Source organism: Gigantopelta aegis, chromosome 3 (genome assembly GCF_016097555.1).
Source record: "Gigantopelta aegis isolate Gae_Host chromosome 3, Gae_host_genome, whole genome shotgun sequence".
NCBI classification, from domain to species: domain Eukaryota; kingdom Metazoa; phylum Mollusca; class Gastropoda; order Neomphalida; family Peltospiridae; genus Gigantopelta; species Gigantopelta aegis.
Window position 1 is genome coordinate 51,931,665 of NC_054701.1, and position 20,464 is coordinate 51,952,128.

At 39.8% G+C, this 20,464-nt stretch overlaps 1 protein-coding gene across 1 annotated transcript in view; it reads left to right on the forward strand.

The window, feature by feature from the left end:
* Positions 1-6,489: 6,489 nt before the first annotated feature.
* Positions 6,490-20,464, forward strand: part of LOC121390752 (crystal protein-like) — a 36,358-nt gene continuing 22,383 nt past the window's right edge. Inside the window, exons 1-2 of the mRNA XM_041522659.1 lie at positions 6,490-6,585; positions 12,914-13,140. Coding sequence (XP_041378593.1) covers positions 12,986-13,140 — 155 coding nt within the window. The 5' untranslated portion in view covers positions 6,490-6,585; positions 12,914-12,985. The remainder of the gene's footprint in view (positions 6,586-12,913; positions 13,141-20,464) is intronic.

The following is a 20,464-nucleotide window of genomic DNA, read 5'->3' on the forward strand; positions in this document are numbered from 1 at the left end:
TGGGCAGCTCAAGCCTGGTTTCCTCCGCTCCTGTCACTTGTAGTGCAGGAGCCGGTGCGGTTGCCGTTGATACCTGATCTGCTCAGTCAGAGACTGCGTCGGACAGAGTGGCATCCGAAACCGGAGGTTTTCCGACTTCACGCATGGCGGTTGTCGGGGTTTCCCTCCAAAACCAAGGCTTTTCTAAACGTGTTGCTGAGCTTGTCTCCTCCTCGAAGCGCCAGTCTACGGAGAGGGTCTACCAGTGTCACTGGCGTGCTTGGGTTCGTTGGGCGACTGAGAGGGACGTGGATCCCTTGTCGCCTACTGTTAATGATTTAGGTGAGTACTTTCTGGCTCTTGTCCAGGAAAGACAGCTGAAGGTTCAAACAATGAGAAGTCACCAGTCGTCCATTTTCACTACTCGGTGGACGTCAAGATTTTTCAACGAATCTCGTGTTCCATGACTTGCTTAAGTCGTTGCAAAACACAGTTGAGAATCCTTCCATTTTGTTTAAATGGAACGTTTTTCTGGTTCTGCATGCACTCAAAGGCAAGCCCTACGAGCCTTTGAAATTCGCCAGTCTTCGTTATTTGACGTGGAAAACTTTGTTTCTGGTATCACTAGCAGCTTGCCATCGTATTAGTGAGATTCATGCTTTTTTGCATGACTTGGTGGATTACAATACGGACGGGTCAGTTACGTTAAGTACTGATCCTGTTTTCGTGGCTAAGAACCAGATGCCAGGGGAAGAGTTTCCTCCAGCCATCATTCAGTGTTTATCTCGTATGCTTTCTGCGGATAATTCTGATAGACTTCTTTGTCCGGTGCAGGCTTTGAAATTCTATTTGGAGCGTACTAGAAATCTCCGGCAAAACACTAAGAGACTGTTTATCTCTTTCACACGCCAACCGGGAGACATTACGAAGAATGCTTTGTCGAGATGGATTGCTGCAACCATCAAACTGGCATATGAGAAGGCAGGTGATCATGTTCTGCGGAAAGGTCGACACACGTTTGACCGGTTTTATTTCTGTGATATGGCTATTGGTCCGGACGGAAGTCGGCGGATTCAAACAGTCATTGCAGGGCAGCAAGTCGTTTCGGTGCGCAGGGCCACGAGTAGGGGGCAACCCTTATTTCTTCCGGTCGCTAGCGGCAGTCTTTCTGGGAGATAGTTCTCCACCTCCTGTTTGGAGAGTGGGGGGTGGATGGTTGACTATCTGGGGCAGTCAAGTGTCTTTTACCATTACTTGGTGTGCGGGTTTCCTCACCTTGTTAACTTGGTTTACTTTTAATTGGGGTTGTAGTTCTTCAATTTAAAAGTTACTTTGACATTTTATACCTCGTATGATCTGGGTTGCTTTTTCACTGTATCATTACTTGAGACGAACACTACTGGTTGAATGGGTAAGTCCTTGTTTTCTTACCTCCTCCCTTTAATGTTAAATTCTCGTGCTTTAACGGTGTTATATCACGTCTGTTATAGCATTATTGTTGTGCTAGTACGGTAAGTTGAATAAGACCATTAGAAAATTTGTTTCTAATTTTCATTATTATTCATACTTGCCTAGTACTAGCACAACAACCGTTACCTCCCACCCGCCCCGAGGGAGGTCTTTTTTTATTCAGTCATTCCGGACTTTGAATCGATAACGAGGATATACGGTCTACCCATGCGCGGGTGTATGTTATATATCCGGCAAGGGGAGATAATTCTGCAGTGGAAGTTATAACTCGGGGTCGTGTAGCATTGTTGTTGTGCTAGTACTAGGTAAGTATGAATAATAATGAAAATTAGAAACAAATGTTCTAATATAGATATATATATATATATATATATATATATATATATATATATATATTACTCTTCAAAAAAAGTAGGGGAACCTGAAATATTAATGTTTATATCAACTATTAGACTGAACATACGTTTTGACCACAGACATCCCAGTAAAGAACGTTCAGGTCTGTTTATCAGCACACCGAAACATTCCATAGTTTGCACATGCATCACGCAGTTGCCCCGTACACGTGCATTGGGTGTCATTCTCGATTTTGACAATTTCCATTATTTCTGTCAATATTTTTCATTCTGTTGATCATACAATTGTTATTGTTTTGTTTTTAGTCATTTTTATTGTTTGAATTTGCGATTTACTGATTTAAAAAAACGTCAACTTTCAAATTTCACTTCTGACCCCAATCGTCCTTCAAGATGGTCATAAAACCTACTGTAATACTGAACTACCGGTTGTAATGTTTGCCCAATTAATTCACTATTATTATATAACCATTCCCCACAGCTAATATACCTTACTATTGTGGAAATTGTAAATTCTTATTAGAGTTCCCCTACCTTTTTTGAAGAGTATATATATATATATATATATATGTATATACAGTCAAACCTGTCCTAGCGGCTACCTGTATTCAGCGGTCACCTGCCTTCCCCTCCCAAACGATTTATAACGTAAATGCACCTGTAATATGGAAAGCATCTAATTGCCTCTGGACCGGCCTCGGTGGCGTCGTGGTTAGGCCATCGGTCTACAGGCTGGTAGGTACTGGGTTCGGATCCCAGTCGAGGCATGGGATTTTTAATCCAGATACCGACTCCAAATCCTGAGTGAGTGCTCCGCAAGACTCAATGGGTAGGTGTAAACCACTTGCACCGACCAGTGATCCATAACTGGTTCAACAAAGGCCATGGTTTCTGCTGTCCTGCCTGTGGGAAGCGCAAATAAAAGATCCCTTGTTGCCTGTCGTAAAAGAGTAGCCTATGTGGCGACAGCGGGTTTCCTCTAAAAAAACAGTGTCAGAATGACCATATGTTTGACGTCCAATAGCCGATGATAAGATAAAAAATCAATGTGCTCTAGTGGCGTCGTTAAATAAAACAAACTTTCTTTCTAATTGCCTCTGAGCAGGCTACGCTTGACATTTGTAGATTCACTTACTGTAACAATACACCGCATGAAGTAGAAATTAAATAATTAAATGGAAAGAGAAAACAAACTTGTTGAGAACGGTTAATTTAATACATTCCAGTTGCAGTTTTTCCTGAAGGAGGCGACATGTCAAAAGTTTATTTATAGTAAACTGTGAAACACACATCCATTAATTAGCAGTAAAGACGCTAAAACAAGAAACAACAACATATGTTTTAAAGACTATATGTCGCAACCTGTAATCAGTGGCCACCTGTCTTAAGTGGCCATTTTAATTTACTCCCTTGTGTGACCCCTTATGACCGGTTTGACTATATATATATATACATTTTAATTTTAGTTAGAAATATAGATCTAATATAAAAACAAAATAAGAATTAAATCCTATATCCGTAAATAAATAAAGATGATAGCTAACAATCAATGCATAAATAACATTATACTTACACTTAAACTATTTCAATGCTTACCTATTTGTAAAATCATCGTATTTTGTCTTATATTCTTTCTAAGCAGATTTTGGTACTGAAGATTATTAACATTTGTTTGCTCTACTGCATTTTATTTTATATTTATTTGTCAAATAAATTATTTATTTTGTGGATGTTTGTTGTATTTTATAACTTAAAATGAAACCAGAAGATGCAATGTCCATGAAAGTTTTGACAGTATGCCTTCAGTGGTCATAGAAATATGTCCTATGAAACTGGTGACAGTTTATCCTAGACAACAGATGCTACATTATCAGCAATGCTGCAGGCATGACTGAAACTAGCCGAGCGTTAAGTCAATCACTGTGTGGAGTAGAACGCCACCTGAGGTGTGTTGGTCATCATTCCGTGAATTAAAATTGGCCTCAACCAAACTATGGAACTTGCTCAGCAATATACCGACTAGGCCTACATCTTCGTATTGCGTCATTTTTCATCAAGACAATGTTGTCCAAACTCGGCCACAATTACCCAGAACTCTCTTAACGAAACAACATTAGACATATTCAATTGTCAGAATGATCATATGTACACTGAATTGCTTGTGTAGTACTTGGGTAGACCCCTGAAACCCTCGCCCTACACACGCGTCTGGAAATAGACCTTCCACGTCTGTTACTAGGGATTTTCTTGTCACGTTTAAACGGTATCGTTTCGTTTAGGCCATCTAATATTTTTTCTCAGTTTTCTTAAGTAAACAATATATAGTTGTTTTATAGAGCAATTTAGTCTCTACTACTTTTAGTTTTAAAATAATTCCAATATATATATATTGGAATTATTGAAAACTTTTTTTTTTTTTTTTTTTTTTTTTTAAAGATGGCCTTGATTTTTCTTTTTCAAGCATTGGTGTTTTTAAAACATAATTCGTTAGATATGGTATTATAACTAGATGATTGTTACTGTTCACAAATACGGTGACAACCAATATTATAGTTTATAGTGTTAATCCTGTTACTGTTTGTATTCGCACATGATGTTGACAGATTAAAGCAGGGTGATACATTTGCTTAGTCACTCGACGTATCAATAGTTAATTTATTTTGCTTAGTCGTATAATATAGGCTTACCTGAGTCAAACAAATAATAAAATATTATTTCCCCTCAGTTTTAGATGCATTATAGGATAAAGGTCACAACCAGCTGAGAATGTAGAATATCAGTTTTATCCTGTTCTGACTGAAAGGAAATTCTCCATTCTTGCATCCACAGGATAAAACTGATATCCTATGTCATTCACTATTTTTCAAGTATCTATATCATATCGTGAAATATGCCTTTGAGGTGGCCGCAGTTATCCAGGAAATACTCCAAAGTGTTGGCACATTCAGATAGTCATAGTACCAGATTTAATATTACCTACTCGCGATTGACAATTTTATGCTGAACTATAATGTATTAAAATTAATTAGCGATAAAAGAAAAAAAGAAAAGAAAAGAAAGAAGAAAAGAAAAGAAAGGAAGGAAGTTTGTTGGACGAAGATTTCAAGTGGAAAGTTAATATACTTCACCATTCAACCATACACGATTTCTGTAGTTGAAGTATGGTATACATATATTTAAGAAACAATTATCGTATAGGCCTACTGTATTATTCCTAGTCATTTTGTTATGCTTAGTTTTAATCAAATGTTGTATCTATAACATGTGTAGTTTTTTTCTGTCTACAAACATATTTTGTATCCGGAACATTCAACATGGAAGCCATATTTTATCTCTTTTTGTATATTTTGAAGCTTTTACATTGTACATCCACTTGTAATAAATCAATATATAGATTTGCTGGGTCGTACAGGACGAAAATGACACTTTCGGATAGCATGGTCGTCCTATAGACCAAATGTCCGAGTTCGACCATCAGTTGGATTTAAGCACATTAAATTAGTTCCTACCTACCCACCTACCTTTGACAAGTAATCTGTATTTTACGCTGGAACTTCACACTGAATGCCTTATATTTTTGTTTTTACCTTTCACCATTAACATAATGAATACAAGGGACTTCGGCGTGGTTTTCATTGAATTCGCCATTTAGTGACGTAGGTCAGTATGATATCGGTCATACAGATTGGGAGCTATTTTATAAAAAGAAGGAAGGAAGAAATGTATTTAACGACGCATTCGACACAGTTTTATTTATTGTTGCATGGCTTAAGCTTATTTTCGTGCTTATATCTGATTAACTTTCGTCACGCTGTCCTGTGCACACAGCTCGGTCATCTGGACAGTCTGTCCAGTATAATGGTCAGTGAGAGAGTCGGCGAGGTTGTTTTTTTTACAACAGGGCTATATATGTCCAGCTGTGAGTTAAAGCTACTCCATAGAAATATAACTTTAGGAAGAATCCCAGGCAGACACCACATTCACCCTTGCACTACTTAGCTATATTTGTCTATTTAGGCCAGGCACGGCTGAAGTAAGCGAACATTGGGGTGATGGGGGGGGGGGGGGGGGGGGGGGGGGGGCTAACCTGACAATCAGGGTGCGAAGCGTCCGAGCATTTAGAGGTATCCGGGGTATGCTCCCCCGAAATATTTTAAAAACTAGATATCTTGAAATGTTTTCAAAACTAAATATCTTGAAATGTTTTCAAAACTAAGATATCTTGAAATGCAATTTCTTGCATTATACAAATACAGTGGATCAAGACAAATGCGGGTAAATGCAACTTTTTAAATTAATTTTTTACAATGTATAATTTGTGTCTGTATGTGCATATGCTGAATATATAAACACCTTAGCTATTGTTTGACCAAATGAAATAATTACTTTCTATGAACATAACCACTAACCGTCTGTCCTGGATAGCTGAGCTGTGTGCCCAGGACAGCATGCTTAAACCTTAATTGGATATAAGCACAAAAATAAGTTGGAATGAATGAATGAATTAAGCATCACATTACCGGAACCTTCAACTGAAAACTAGTAATTTTACATTCACAATTATATATATATTATGCCAGCTGTTACGTTTGTCTAAAACAGCTGTGGAAACACCTCATGCTACTGAAATGCATTAACGCTGGTACGAAGTGCCGCTCATTATTGATTCACTGTGTTTCTCACGGTTTGCACCAATCTAAACTGTTTGGACGGATTAAACTGCCGGAACCAAACTTTGTACCTTCTCAAATTTAGTTGATCTTTCGAGATTTCATTTACGGTATGTAATCTCGTCATTCCTAATTGTATTTTCTTTCATGCGTCATTCTTCATTTTATTAATTGTATTCTTTATAATGCTAAGTGGCACCAGTAAATATATACATATTTTTAAAGTTTGAAACTCGTTCTTCGAATTTATTTTTATATATTTGGCATTTTTTAATTATCAAAGATACACAATTCAAAGAACACTTCTTGAGTAAACTTAATGCTGGAAACTATCGGATGTACTTGTTTATTAATTCTGTATAGAACACATCCAGACTGTACTGACAATAACTTTATTAAGAAATATATAGTTTGTTCAGATGGCACGTTGGGGTAGAACGAGTGACCTATTAGCGATTGCTATTGTATACATGCCTACGATAAAACCTCTTTATTATATGGACGTTATTTATCACAAACAAATATAAAAATAGCAAAAATATAGCACTTGTGACTTTGGGAATACACCTTTAAATTGAAGCGAAATAGATGGCTGATACATTGGTAACAAGTTAGGCCTACGAAAGACATTCCTAACATATTTTTTCTGGTAAACTTAATTTAACTAATGCATTTATTATATCAAATGTTGATAAACTTTTATAAATTATAGGTAATAATTATTAAATATACAGCTATAAATGAAACTAGAGTGTATGCAGATTTCGCCGTGTCCACCTATGTTACTGGTTAGAATCCATATCAAACCTTATACAGACTGTCCTCATTTTTCTGCCATTGTGTAGATAACATTTTAAATACTGTACAGCTTCTCACTTAGAGTGTATGTAGGCATATATATATACTAAAGTTTAAAATTAATCCACAATGAACGCAAAATGTTCATGATTGGAGAATGGTAGTATTATTTGTATAGCTTTATTTACCATTGTCCAATTGAGTTCAATTATAATTTTTATAACCAGCTTTATACCTGTGACGTCACACTTGTTCTAGGTGTAGATTGTTTCAAGAATCAACACCTATGAAACAACGTAATTTGCCCGTTTTGTGCATCCAGGTGAGAGATTCGAACTCACTATTGACAGGACTTATACATTGTAAACAAGCACAATGCTAAATAACCCACGAGGCCAAAAATCTGGATGATCAAACAAACGTGATTTAAACCTTATAAGTCTGATACTATTGTCCTGTTCAATTATTTATTCCACTCCCACTTCAGCTGCGACAGTGATTCAACACAATATATTGATTTATGTATCTCCAGAAAAAATATTTAGAGGTCCCATCTATTTTCAATAAATGTGTTCCAAGTATCACAACGTGATAACACGTATAAACGTTCTAGGTACGCTTGTGTTCACTCCCTCTTCTAGCATTGTTTTTCCCGTCGTTTACATCATGCTGCAATAGCACGTGCAATCATAGATAATTTGTCTTTTTATCAACATTCCAATGAGAGAAAAAAGCTGTTTATTCCCCATCAGTATGATACGAACAAGGGGACATATTGTGGACGTTGAGGGCCGTACCTGGGTGAGTGACAACTACACAAAAGGTATGAAGAGTCCCTATTAAAACAAAAAATTTCGAACTGAATTCCCACCAGACATCTTACTGCGGACTCTGTTACACCCACCGGCCTCGGTGGCGTCGTGGTTAGCCATCGGTCTACAGGCTGGTAGGTACTGGGTTCGAATCCCAGTCGAGGCATGGGTTTTTTAATCCAGATACTGACTCCAAACCCTGAGTGAGTGCTCCGCAAAGCTCAATGGGTAGGTGTAAACCACTTGCACCGACCAGTGATCCATAACTGGTTCGACAAAGGTCATGGTTTGTGCTATCCTGCCTGTGGGAAGCGCAAATAAAAGATCCCTTGCTGCCAATCGGAAGAGTAGCCCATGTAATGGCGACAGCGGGTTTCCTCTCCAAATCTGTGTGGTCCTTAACCATATGTCTGACGCCATATAACCGTAAATAAAATGTGTTGAGTGCGTCGTTAAATAAAACATTTTTTTTTTTTTTCTGTTACACCCCGACCTTGTGAGACTTGAGGTTTTTTTGGGATGGGTTCTTTTTATTATGACCCTAGTTGTATTAGCGAAAATACAGATTCCGTAAATTATAGAAAATTTCTGAAATAAATTTAAAATAAATATATTATTTTTTAAAAAAATGAATGTAGTAGATATTTTGGTTATATGTTTCAAGAAAAGATTACAAAAAGATGGAATACATTTCACTTGTCATACAGACAAAACGTACACGGTCTTGACTTTATGAAACGACCTGTAATGATCCTCACACACACACAGAACATAATATTTTCATATGCAAAAGCTTATATTAGCAATACAATACAAATACAAAAGTGTATAAACATGGTATACATTCAAGTTTCAATACAGTATATAAACAAGTACATGTAGCACCTATTCATGTATTTTGCTCCGTTACAAACATGGCATATATTCCACTTTAGACAAACAGAGAGCTGAAATGGGATAAAAAGCTAAAAACAATCACCTCCTTGTTAATGTAAACATGTCCTGCATTATAGTGTCCATAACGAAACACTAGTATTTCACATTCATATTTTCACACATTCTATGTTAATACTAATACTGCAGAATTTCGTAACGTATGTCCATTGCTTTCTTAATGTATATAGCTAGATTTGTCATAGTTAACTATTCTTTAAACTGAAAAAAGGTTCACAATATTTTATATTAAGTAGAGGATTTTTAACACAATATTTTGGTTTAAAAAAACAAACAAAAACAACATTCTTAAGTCACCTAGAACAGGGCACACGAGAACTTTTATAAAACCAGTATTGCAAGTCTTACATATTTTGTCCTCTCACAGAATGCCAAACCTACGCCCGTTTTTTATTTTTACGTTACGTGTAAAACAACGCAAAATTGCTAATGCATGTCTTATGGCATACGAAAAATCATTATACAAATATCTTTCACAACCAAGAATAGAATAGAATAGAATTCACCTTTTTTAAATTTAGATAGTTTCATATCAGTTTTGCAAGTAAACATCTTTCAACCTCTGTTTTAAAGATATTACAAAAGCAGTTTCATGAAACGCCCATACATGGCCAAAGCCCAATTTGTGTAACATATGCACACCACTTTTTCTTTCCATTCTGGTCCATTTGAAATAACGTATTATAACACTGTTTTGATAATCTATTATTGTCCATCTTTCGTAGCTTCAGGAAATATTGAATTAGTTTGCACATATAATAAACACTGAGTTGATATCTACCACATTCATTCTTGGCAATTGTGTTTGTTCCAGTGCATAGAATTCATTTGAATAGCTTGTTTTGTGCATGTTCAATCTCACGTCTGTTCATTATTCCCCAAATCTCTGCATCATAGGTTAATATTGGTTGCACCATAGAATCAAACAATGTAAAAGTCCATTTACTGTCACGCGTTCAAAGTTTAACAATACAATGTTGAATCATGTTCAATGCTTTAGTGGCCTGTTGTGCTAATGTTTTACAACACATTGTCCGGTTAAATCTGACTGAAAATATAACACCCAAGTATTTATAGTAGTTCACTGTTTTCATACATGTTCCTTTATAGAATCAGCTCTCATTTTTAGATAAAACACTACCTTTTTTAACACAATAATATTAGATTTTTTTAGATTGACATTCATGTTCCATTTATCACAGTATTTTTCTAGAACATTTTATCTTCTTTGTAGTTCAACAACAGTATCTGCTATCAATGTTAGGTCATCCGCAAATAGTAACAAGAATATATCATCTATATGCTGATTTATAAAATACCATGGCTACCTCCCTCTTCTTAAAGCCAACTAATGTATATACATTCCAAACAGCCAATGGCTTAATATGCATCCCTGTCAGGATCTTTTATATGTACCATCCCATAGACAGGATAGCACATACCACGGTCTTTAATGTACCAGTTGTGGTGCACTGGCTGAAGCGAGAAATAGCCCAATGAGCCCACTGACGAGGATCGATCCCAAACCGACCGCGCATCAAGCGAGCGCTTTATCACTGGGCTGTCCTTGCGGAAACCTGCTTGTTCTTCAACCATCTGACCACTTTGTTAACCTTGTATTTAATATTGATGTCAAGATCTTACTTATTACATCAAGTAAAGATATACCAATATAACGGCCAGTAGCATCTGGGTCTCCTTTCTTAAACATTGGTAAAATAATATCTGTAATCCAGTTTTCTGGAAAATTATCAGACATGAAATTATTATAATAAAACTTACACAATAAGGGTACAAGTTTTTCTGCTAAATATTTATACAACTCAGTCGGGATAGTGTTTCCACCAGGAGCCTTACCATTCTTCATTTTACTTCTAGCATTTTAAACCGCTTGTTCGGTCTTTGTTTATATCTGACGTATCAGCTCACATTCTGCACAGAAATCATTGTGTTCTGATAAAGTATTACTTCTTCGTTAAATTGTAAGTCCTCATCGGATGGTTGTGGGTTTAATAACTGTTTATAATATTCAAACCATTGCTCAAAGTTAATATCTGGTACTGCTCTGTTACTTGTACTTAATAATGATTTTATCTTAGACCAGAACTTAGTGGTTGCTTTATTAATATAATACATTCTTCAACTCCTCTCTAGATTTGATCTTGTGCTCTTTCTTTCTTAAAGTACATTTCTTTTTAAAGTCTTTTTTTTTTCAAGCTAATATATTTAAGTAGTACATTTCTGTCACTTGTCGCACGAAACGTATGTAACATCACACACTTCTCTTGTTCTTTATCAAACCAAAAATGTTTAGCAATTTGGTAAATGTGCTTAAATCAAAGAAAACTCGTGACTTAAAACTAAAATCAGACACTGGATTTAATTGAGGCATTGTTTGTCAGTATAAGTAACAGGAGATATTCAATACAAAATTAAATTTGTGACTGTCATGTCGTTAAATGGTGCTTGGGGGTCCATACACGAACATCTGAAAATTGTCAGTAATGTGTCTGAGCACATTGGGCATTGACAGTGGTACAACGTTGCCTCCTGCACTGAAAGTGGCCGATGTGGTGGTGGTAGCCTTTTGGTGTGGGCAGCAATCCATAAGCGTACGAGACACGAGGGCAAAACATCAAATTCAAGCAAAAATTATAAAAATATTCGGGCAAATTGTGCTAACCTGATAACTTTTTACCATGTATTTCCATCATTCTACCCTCAAAATTAGTTGTAATCTATGTAAAAATTCGTTTTTAACCCTATATAGCTGTTTGATAGTAATGCTAGTATGAATAAATGTTGTTGTCCGGATTCGGGCATTTTCGTTTAATTCAGGACAAAATGGGAGCCCCTATGCATATGATGACATCGGATAAAACAACCACAGTTTCATCATTCGTGATAATCTGAATGCTCAGCATTACTGACGAAATCATCACGCCAGTTGTCATTCCGTTCATGCAGCAGCATACAGGCGTGTTTCAACAGGATAATGCAACTGTTTATATTGACAGCTAAAAGAATTCGCATTCAAAACATTCAGATATTTGTTTCTAATTGAAATAATTAAACTTCGTGCCTTTTTGATGAAGGATTATAATATGAAATTTGTTTGGGTTTTGGTTTGTTTCCATAAGTATGTAAATAAAAACAATACTGAATAAGAATCAAAGGTAATAATAGCAAAAACACTCCGGTTTTAAATAGCTGAACAGGACAAAAGTGACAGTAATATATGCTGGCGGAACACAGCGAAAATTGTCGGAAACTAAATCGGAAATCAGAGAACATGTTTAGCACGTGCATCAACGCTTAATGCCAGCACATAGGATCCTATCGTTTTGGGTTATTAGTTTGTAAATGTTCTTTGCTATTTTAACGAATATGTTAATTTTTAAATATGAAATATATGTTGAAGAAGGAAGGAAATGGTTTATTTAACGACGCACTCAACACATTATATTTACGGTTATATGGCGTCAGATGTATGGTTAAGGACCACACAGATATTGAGAGAGAAAACCCGCTGTCGCGACTTCATGGGCTACTCTTTTCGATTAGCAGCAAGGGACCTTTTATATGTACCATCCCATAGACAGGATAGCACATACCACGGCCTTTGATGTACCAGTCGTGATGCACTGGTTGGAGCGAGATATACGTTGAAGAATGCAGCCGTGAATACGAGGATTGTCGATTATGTTTTACACGTACATTCCCCGCTACATATTCTGTACGCGTTTGTGTCAACTACCCTTTCACATTTCCTAGTATCGGTTTTAAATATTGCAAGATGTACTCATATTATTCTCGAACAAATTTTCGTGATTCATATTTATCATATATATATATGCGTTTGTTTTCCTAACAGTGCCATTTGACTTCGTTACACTAGTAAACGGTGGAGTGCGGCGACTGCGTACAAGTGTACTAAACGCATCAGATGGCTTCAGCGGTCGTATTTCTCCTCTGCCTATTTGTGCACATATCAGATGGGATACAGTATGAAACGGTTACCACAGATTCTGGTTCCTTGAAGGGCATTCGAACCTCAAAATGCAGCAAATTTTTGGGTATACCTTATGCTACAGCCGAAAGGTGTGTATTAACGATTAGCGATTTATCGCCTTGTAAGGGACTTTTTTTTCTCTTCTTTTTCATGTGCTCGGTTCCTGGTGCGGCACAGGCGGTACTACAGTGAGCATTGCCGCCCATATGGAGACACGACTATTGATAGCCATAGAAACTACTTGTTTACGTGTGCGTTTGCGCAAAAAACCGCGCACCTTGTAAATGGTCACAAGGATTCCAAAATATACTGATGTTTGTCTTGTAAATCTCAATTTGATGACCATTTAACGAATTCCATTTGATATATTGTGTTACACTATTTATTGAGAACATCATCCATGGATCGTTATTTATGGTAACACACCATGAACACACAGAACAGAACAGAACTTTATTACACCCAGGCCGTTAGGCAACGGCATATGGGGAAACATGAATAATTACATAATATAATATGTAACAAGACAGGGCAGGGTTTACAGGAGAACATTAAATAGTAAATAATATAGTATATGAATAGTTAAATTATATATAGTCTTATTTAGCGTACCGTACTAGCACAACAACAATGCAAAACGACCCTGAGTTATAACCTCCACTGCAGAATTATCTCCCCTTGCCGCGCATGGGTAGACCGTGTATCCTCGTTTTTGATTCTGCAGTCCTCCATTGCAGTCGTGTTCGAGTTTTGCTCTAGTAAACTTTTGTCAAATTGTTTATTAATTTGTAATTTTGTTTTACTTACTCTGTCTTAAACGACTGCCCCAGTTTGACCAGCATTTGTTGTGTCGGGCATGCCGTTCTTATTGTTTTGAACGGCAGTGTCATATCTGTGTAACTTGGTCCCCCTCCACGTGGGGGAAGGTTAAGAAGCTGTCAAAAGACGCCGAGCGTAAGAGGATGATTAGACGTGAACGGGACGGGCGGACCACAGTGGCAACCTCCGGGTCGTGCTCCATACCGACTTGCCGTCGGTCGGTGTCCAGTTCAAAGAGCTCGCGGACAAGTGGTAGACACAAGGGCGCCTCCTCGTCTGTTTGCCATCTTCATGGTGATACCAGTAAACCCGCAGCGCCGCTTGGCGCTGAGGGGGCGCTGTTGCTCCCTGCTTCGGCTGGTCGGGCTCTGTTCCACCTGCGGATTTGGTTTTGCCTCCGCCGGTGGAGGCGGCACCCGTTGCGGTTGTAACGGGGGCGTCAGTCGGAGGGAGTGCAGTCATGGCGAGAACGACTGTGTTTCTCAGTTCCGACTCCCATCTCGCTGATGGGGGCAGAGTTATCGGTCCTTCTGTGGAGGGGTCCGTTAGCTCTAGAATGACGTCCGTTTCGCGGCGCCGTTCGTCTCACCAGACTTCTGGTGGAGGGTTGGTCGTGCTGTCCGAGGGCGCTGTTTTGACTAACGCGCCTCTTGACGCTACTTCGGTGATCGAGCCACTTGGCGAAATCGCGAAGTCTCACAACGTTATCTCGGTCACGGAGCCGGGTGGCGTTGTTTCGGGTGCGACGCCAGTGGGCGTCTCTTCTGTTGTTGGGGCGCGTGTACAGAGACATCAGCTTTTAGATCGTTCGCATGTGGCTACGTCAATTGGGTTGGCTTATCCACACGTGGTACGTTTGGTTCAGAATTCGGCGCAGGATTCGTACGTGTACGAATTTCCTGACGGTCTGGTTCAACCGACACCACCAGTCCCGTTGTCTACTTCAGCAGGGATCCGGGAAACTGCAGCTTTCTTGGGTGCGCCTGTGTCTGCACCGATGGTCAATCTGGTAGAGGTTCCAGGCGTTATCCCTCGACTGCGTGGGCGGAACCTTTCGTTCATTGTCTGATGGTTTCGGATCGCCCTCAGGGGCGGGCTCGGGGGGACTATGTTTCTCTTTTTGAGAATTTCATGGCCTGGTTAGGAGAATCACCTCCACCAGTCCCTCCACCGCTTGGGTTTCCAGCGAGATCGGGGTTGGACCAGTTTGCGGATTCGGCCATTCCGCATCGTCATGCCCATGCAGTTTCGTTTCCATTACGATCGGTTCACGGCGCGTCGTTTGAGAAAATTTCTTCGTCGGAAGAGGATTCCCCCCCCCCTCCACCCCCCGAATCAATGTGTGGTTCGGGGGAAGGGTCGGCACCAGGTTTGGTGCTCGATGAGATTCCCATTTTGGCCGATGGTACGCCAGACGGCGATTATGATTACCAGGCGGTTCTTGGTTTTGTACAGGAACAGGTCCGACAGATGTGCGCGGATGCAATTCCATCGGAGGAGGCTGTTCCGTCTTACAAGGGTGTTTCTTTTGGCTCCGTGGCAGGATTTCAGCTTGTCGTTAGCGCACGAGGCGCATGAATCTCTTGCGGAGATTGATGCTTTGATTGCGGGTAGCGATCGTATTCCTTTCACATCCAGTTGTGGTTTCCGCTAGGGTGATGGCAGACTGCTACCCATCTCCTAATGTCAGTGTGCCACTCACGGATTTAGAGACTTTGGAGAGGTTATTTAAACTTCTTTTTCAAGTCAATAACCATTTAGGTACGTTCCTATTTGGGTGAGATAAAGCAGTCACGGGTCTTCCGCCGATGGCTAAGGGTTGTTTGTTGGCGGCTTCTAAAGCTTCTCATCACGTCGCTCAGCTTGCCAACAGTCCACTTCTGCATCAGGATCACTACCTGGCGGGACTGAGAGCGATGGGTGTGGTTAAAACCTACTTTCGTAGTCACTCAGTAACGGAAACCTTTAATTTTTGGGTCCAATTTTAACTTGGTCATGGACCAAGAAGCGGCATTTGTCCCTGCTACTCAGTCCCGAACTGCTCGAAACCGCCAGGCAGCATCTACTTTTAAGACTCCACCTGCTAAGAAATCGATTTTTCTTGACAGTTATTAGATCCCTGTGGTGTCTGATTCGGGCGTGCAGTCGGGTAATGCCCGTGTTTCGTCGAAACAGGGACGTTTTCGTGGCAAGCTGACACGTTTTGTGGTTCCACTCGGGGCAAGGCGCACAGGGGTGGGAAGTAGCCGGGATGAGGGTGCGTGGACAATTGACATCTGCTTATGGAGGTTCCGTTAGCAGATCTTCCTGTGGGGGGCAGATTGCGCCATTTTGTTCAAAGTTGGCATGAACTGTCAGATCTGGACCCATGGGTTTTGTCGGTTGTCCACAATGGATACAAAATTCTGTTTTCATCACCCCCTCCACTGACCTCCTCCCCGCGGTTACCTGCGGTACCGTCTGTCGACAAACGAGGACTTGTGGAGAAGATGGTTGTCCTGTTTCTCGACAAGAAAGCCTTCCAGGAGGTGGATTTGGGCACTCCGGGATTTTATTCCCATCTGTTCTTCGCCCAGAAGAAGAATGGGGAGTGGCGGCCGATTCAAAACCTGAAGCCACTGAATTCTTGTTGTTATTCCATCTATGAAGATGGAGACGGTTCAGTCCATTCGCGCTTTGCTTCAGGTCGGGGAATGGGCAGGGTCCATCGATTTGAAGGACGCCTACCTGCATGTACCAATCCATCAGGATTTTTTGAAGTACTTGAGGTTCCTCTACGATGGCAGAGCTTACGAATTTCGAGTTCTGCCGTTCGGATTGGCCACAAGCCCTCACGTCTTTACTCGGGTAGCAAAGGCAGTGGTGGGGCGTGTACATCTGTTGGGTATACGGATGCACAATTACCTGGACGATTGGTTAATTCCGGCAGCGTCACAGACGGCATGTCTCGTGGGCGTGGAGTTCTTGATCGACATGATTCTCCGATTGGGGTTTTCAACCTTGTGGAGGCGTCAGTTCTTCCGACGGATTCGCGACTTCACAATTTCACGACGTTGGCACAACATCTTCTGGTGGAGCAAAGTGCGTCGGTGCACACGCTTCATGTGTTGATAAGCCATCTCGAGTCGCTGGCAGCCCTAAATGTGCGGTTCAGATGGTTCAAGAGACCGCTTCAATGGCATTTGTCCCGAGTGTGGGATGGTCTCAATTGGGATTTGGTGATACCATTGGGGCCTTGGTTCGTTCACCCGATCCAAGAGTGTCTAGTGGACAAATGTATGTCCCAGGTCGTTTCTTTACACCCACTTTCTCCAGAGTTGGTCCTGTTTACCAATGCTTCCCTCGGGGGGTTCAGTGCACACCTTTTGGATCAACATCTGTCAGGGGTGTGGACTCCTTCAGAGAGGAGTCATCACATCAACCTGTTGGAGATGGAAGTGGTGCGTCGTGCTTGTCTCCATTTCAGGACTGTTATTTTTTAGGTCGGACAACACGTCGGTTGTTGCGTACCTCAATCGGTGGGGAGGCACCAAATCCCTGTCGTTGAGTCATGCGGCTTTGGAGATTCTAGAATGGTGCGATGATTGGGGAGTGGTGTTATCGGCCAAACACATTCCTTCGTCTGTGAACGTCTTGGCGGACGCTTTGAGTCGTCTTTCCCCTGTTCAGACAGAGTGGCTATTGCACCAGACGGTGGCTTATCGAGTTCTTCAGTTGTTGGGGAGTTCTCAACTCGATATGTTTGCCACTCGCCTGAACAGTCAGTTGCCAGTGTTTGTTTCGCCGGTACCAGACCCAGTGGCACTGGAGTACGATGCGTTGAGCATGGACTGGACGGGATTGGATTTTTACCCCTTTCCCCCTCCGGTTCTGCTTGGCAAGGTTCTGGCAAAGATCAGACAGCAACCTTGTCGTGTCACGCTCGTAGCCCCGAGTTGGGCAGCTCAAACCTGGTTTCCTCAGCTCCTGTCACTTTTAGTGCAGGAGCCGGTGCAATTGCCGTTGATACCTGATCTGCTCAGTCAGAGACTGCGACAGACAGAGTGGCATCCGAAGCAGGAGGTTTTCCGACTTTACGCGTGGCTGTTGTCGGGGTTTCCCTCCGAAACCGAGGCTTTTCTAAATGGGTTACTAAGCTCGTCTCCTCCTCGAAGTGCCAGTCTACGGAGAGGGTCTACCAGTGTTATTCCACCATCCTATTTCAATCGGGAGATAATGATTTGATGTTCTGAATTTAAGAATAATGATCCATAGTTTTTCAGGCATTATGGTGAGGTATTTTTTAAAATTAGCTGATTTTTTAAAATTGTATAATTTTTTCCTCTAGACGTTGATGCAATGTTATTGTTCCAAGTTTGAAGGTACTGGTTATGCTGCCTCAATTTGATATATTCAAGAAGTTGTTTTTTTGTTGAAAATCTTCGAGACAACCATATATCAGTCATACCTAGGTTGTTAAATAACTGTTTAACATGTTGAATCCAAGTGTAGTTGTGTCCATAGTCGTATTGGTGGGGGTATTATCATGTCTGTATGGTTATGTTGTGTTTATTGATAGATTTTACTCCACCATATAATTTGTGAACACTCCATAACCACACGTGTCAACAAGTTTTAAATAATGCCTACCAAAACGTCGATTTTCTGATCACTAAAAACTCCGTAAAAATATATAATCATTAGAGTGCTTCAGTCCATGTGTAAATTTCTTTATAACGTTATCGACGGTGTTGCACAAAATGACAGGGAAATTAGGTGCAGTATTGCAGAGAGCGCAATTTGAAAGAAAAGGAAACGAATATTAAATTGTGTTGCATAGAACAGTACTATGAATGAATGAATAAATTGATGAATGAATGAATGAATGAATGGATGGATGGATGGATGGATGGATGGATGGATGGATAGATGGATGGATAAATGAATTAATGCATGGATGATTTTGTGCTTGTTTTACGACACCACTAGAGAACATTGATTTATTAATTAGCATATATTGTCAAACATTTGGTAATTCTGACATATAGTCTTAGAGAGGAAACTCGCTACACAAAATGCATGGATGAATGTGTTGATGAACGATTAAATGAACGAATAAATAAATTAAGTAAGTAATTAATTAACTAATGAATTAATGAATGCATTTTTAACGATATTCCAATTCGAAAAACATATCTGCTGTTGGTAGTATTGTTACATTTCCGAATCAGTTGAATACAAACTATAATGGACAGATGTGACGGGACATGCTCTTATCTTTTCGCTTGTGGCGATGTTAATTGTATTAGAGGGCTGTGTGCAGCTTAGTTACATAATACCCTCGCGCGACGGTGATAGTCCTGCATCCCAATATGCACTTAGACCAAGTGGGCACTTGGTTACGTAATACCTCCGCGCGACCGTACCCCCTAATACACACCCAGACCAGTTGTGGAGGCCATGTGGAGAGTGGTTACGTAATACCTCCGCGCGACCATGGTATTTCTGGTGAACTAGGCGACAGTAAGTCTGGCCATCTAAGAAAATATACCGTCTCTGGGAGTTGTGGAAATATCACATGATAGGTGAGGTACCGCGTTATGCCCCCAGGTGATATTCGCTGTCTCTGAGATTTTTGAATAAATAGATAGGATTTTAGATAATCGGGGAGAAACATTGGAAGGCTCCCGGGGAACGTAGTCTGACTGGACTGGTAAATATATTTTTCTGCTCTGTTGTATAACCTTGATGTGATTGATGTGACTTTAAATATTTTAATACTGTATTGTACCAATATTCTTTAGACAGTGTCTCCGGTAATCTGATGAAGTAAATTGTAGGCTTCACTGTTCTAATATATTTATACGAGTATTTGGTAAGATAAAGCTTAGCCGGTCATCCTAGAGGACCTAGGTAAACTGTAGGTTATTGTTTTTATTGTGAGATGTACCAGTATTAATTCTGTATTACAAGGTTACTGACTGAGTATTTAAGGGTTAATTAAAAATTAACCAGTTAGGAATAGAGTTGTAATTCCTTTATTAATTAAGTTCCCCTGGAAGCGTTTCTCAATTATCACACGTGTGTGTGTTGTATCACGGTGAAGTGATTAGAATATTGTGTAAACTAGACACCTAGTGATTAACTAATTAAGTGATTAGTTCTGGGTTGTTATTATATTGGTGTTGTTAATTAACTACTGCAGCAAGTACATTTGTCAGCGTTAGAGTTAATACAGATTCCAATGTGTATTGTGTTTTCTTGTGTCTTCTAGTGAACTGAACGTGCTACACACATATATATATATATATATATATATATATATATATATATAAGATCTTATCTCTGATTATACCTAGAGCCGAGCCACTCGGGTATTAGACTGCCCGATACAGAGAGATCTAATAGATATACAGTTATCAGAGATATTTGGATAATCGTGTTTTATTCAGTTACGGGTATTATAGGATCCCCGTGACAGGAGTAAAAATTGGGGTGCTCGTCCCGGATCTGAAACGGGACATGCATATTTAAAAAGTATTGTTTGTAAATGGAGGCTTTATAAATTATTTTTACAAATTTACTAGAAGTAGCAACTAGAAAAAAATAATAATA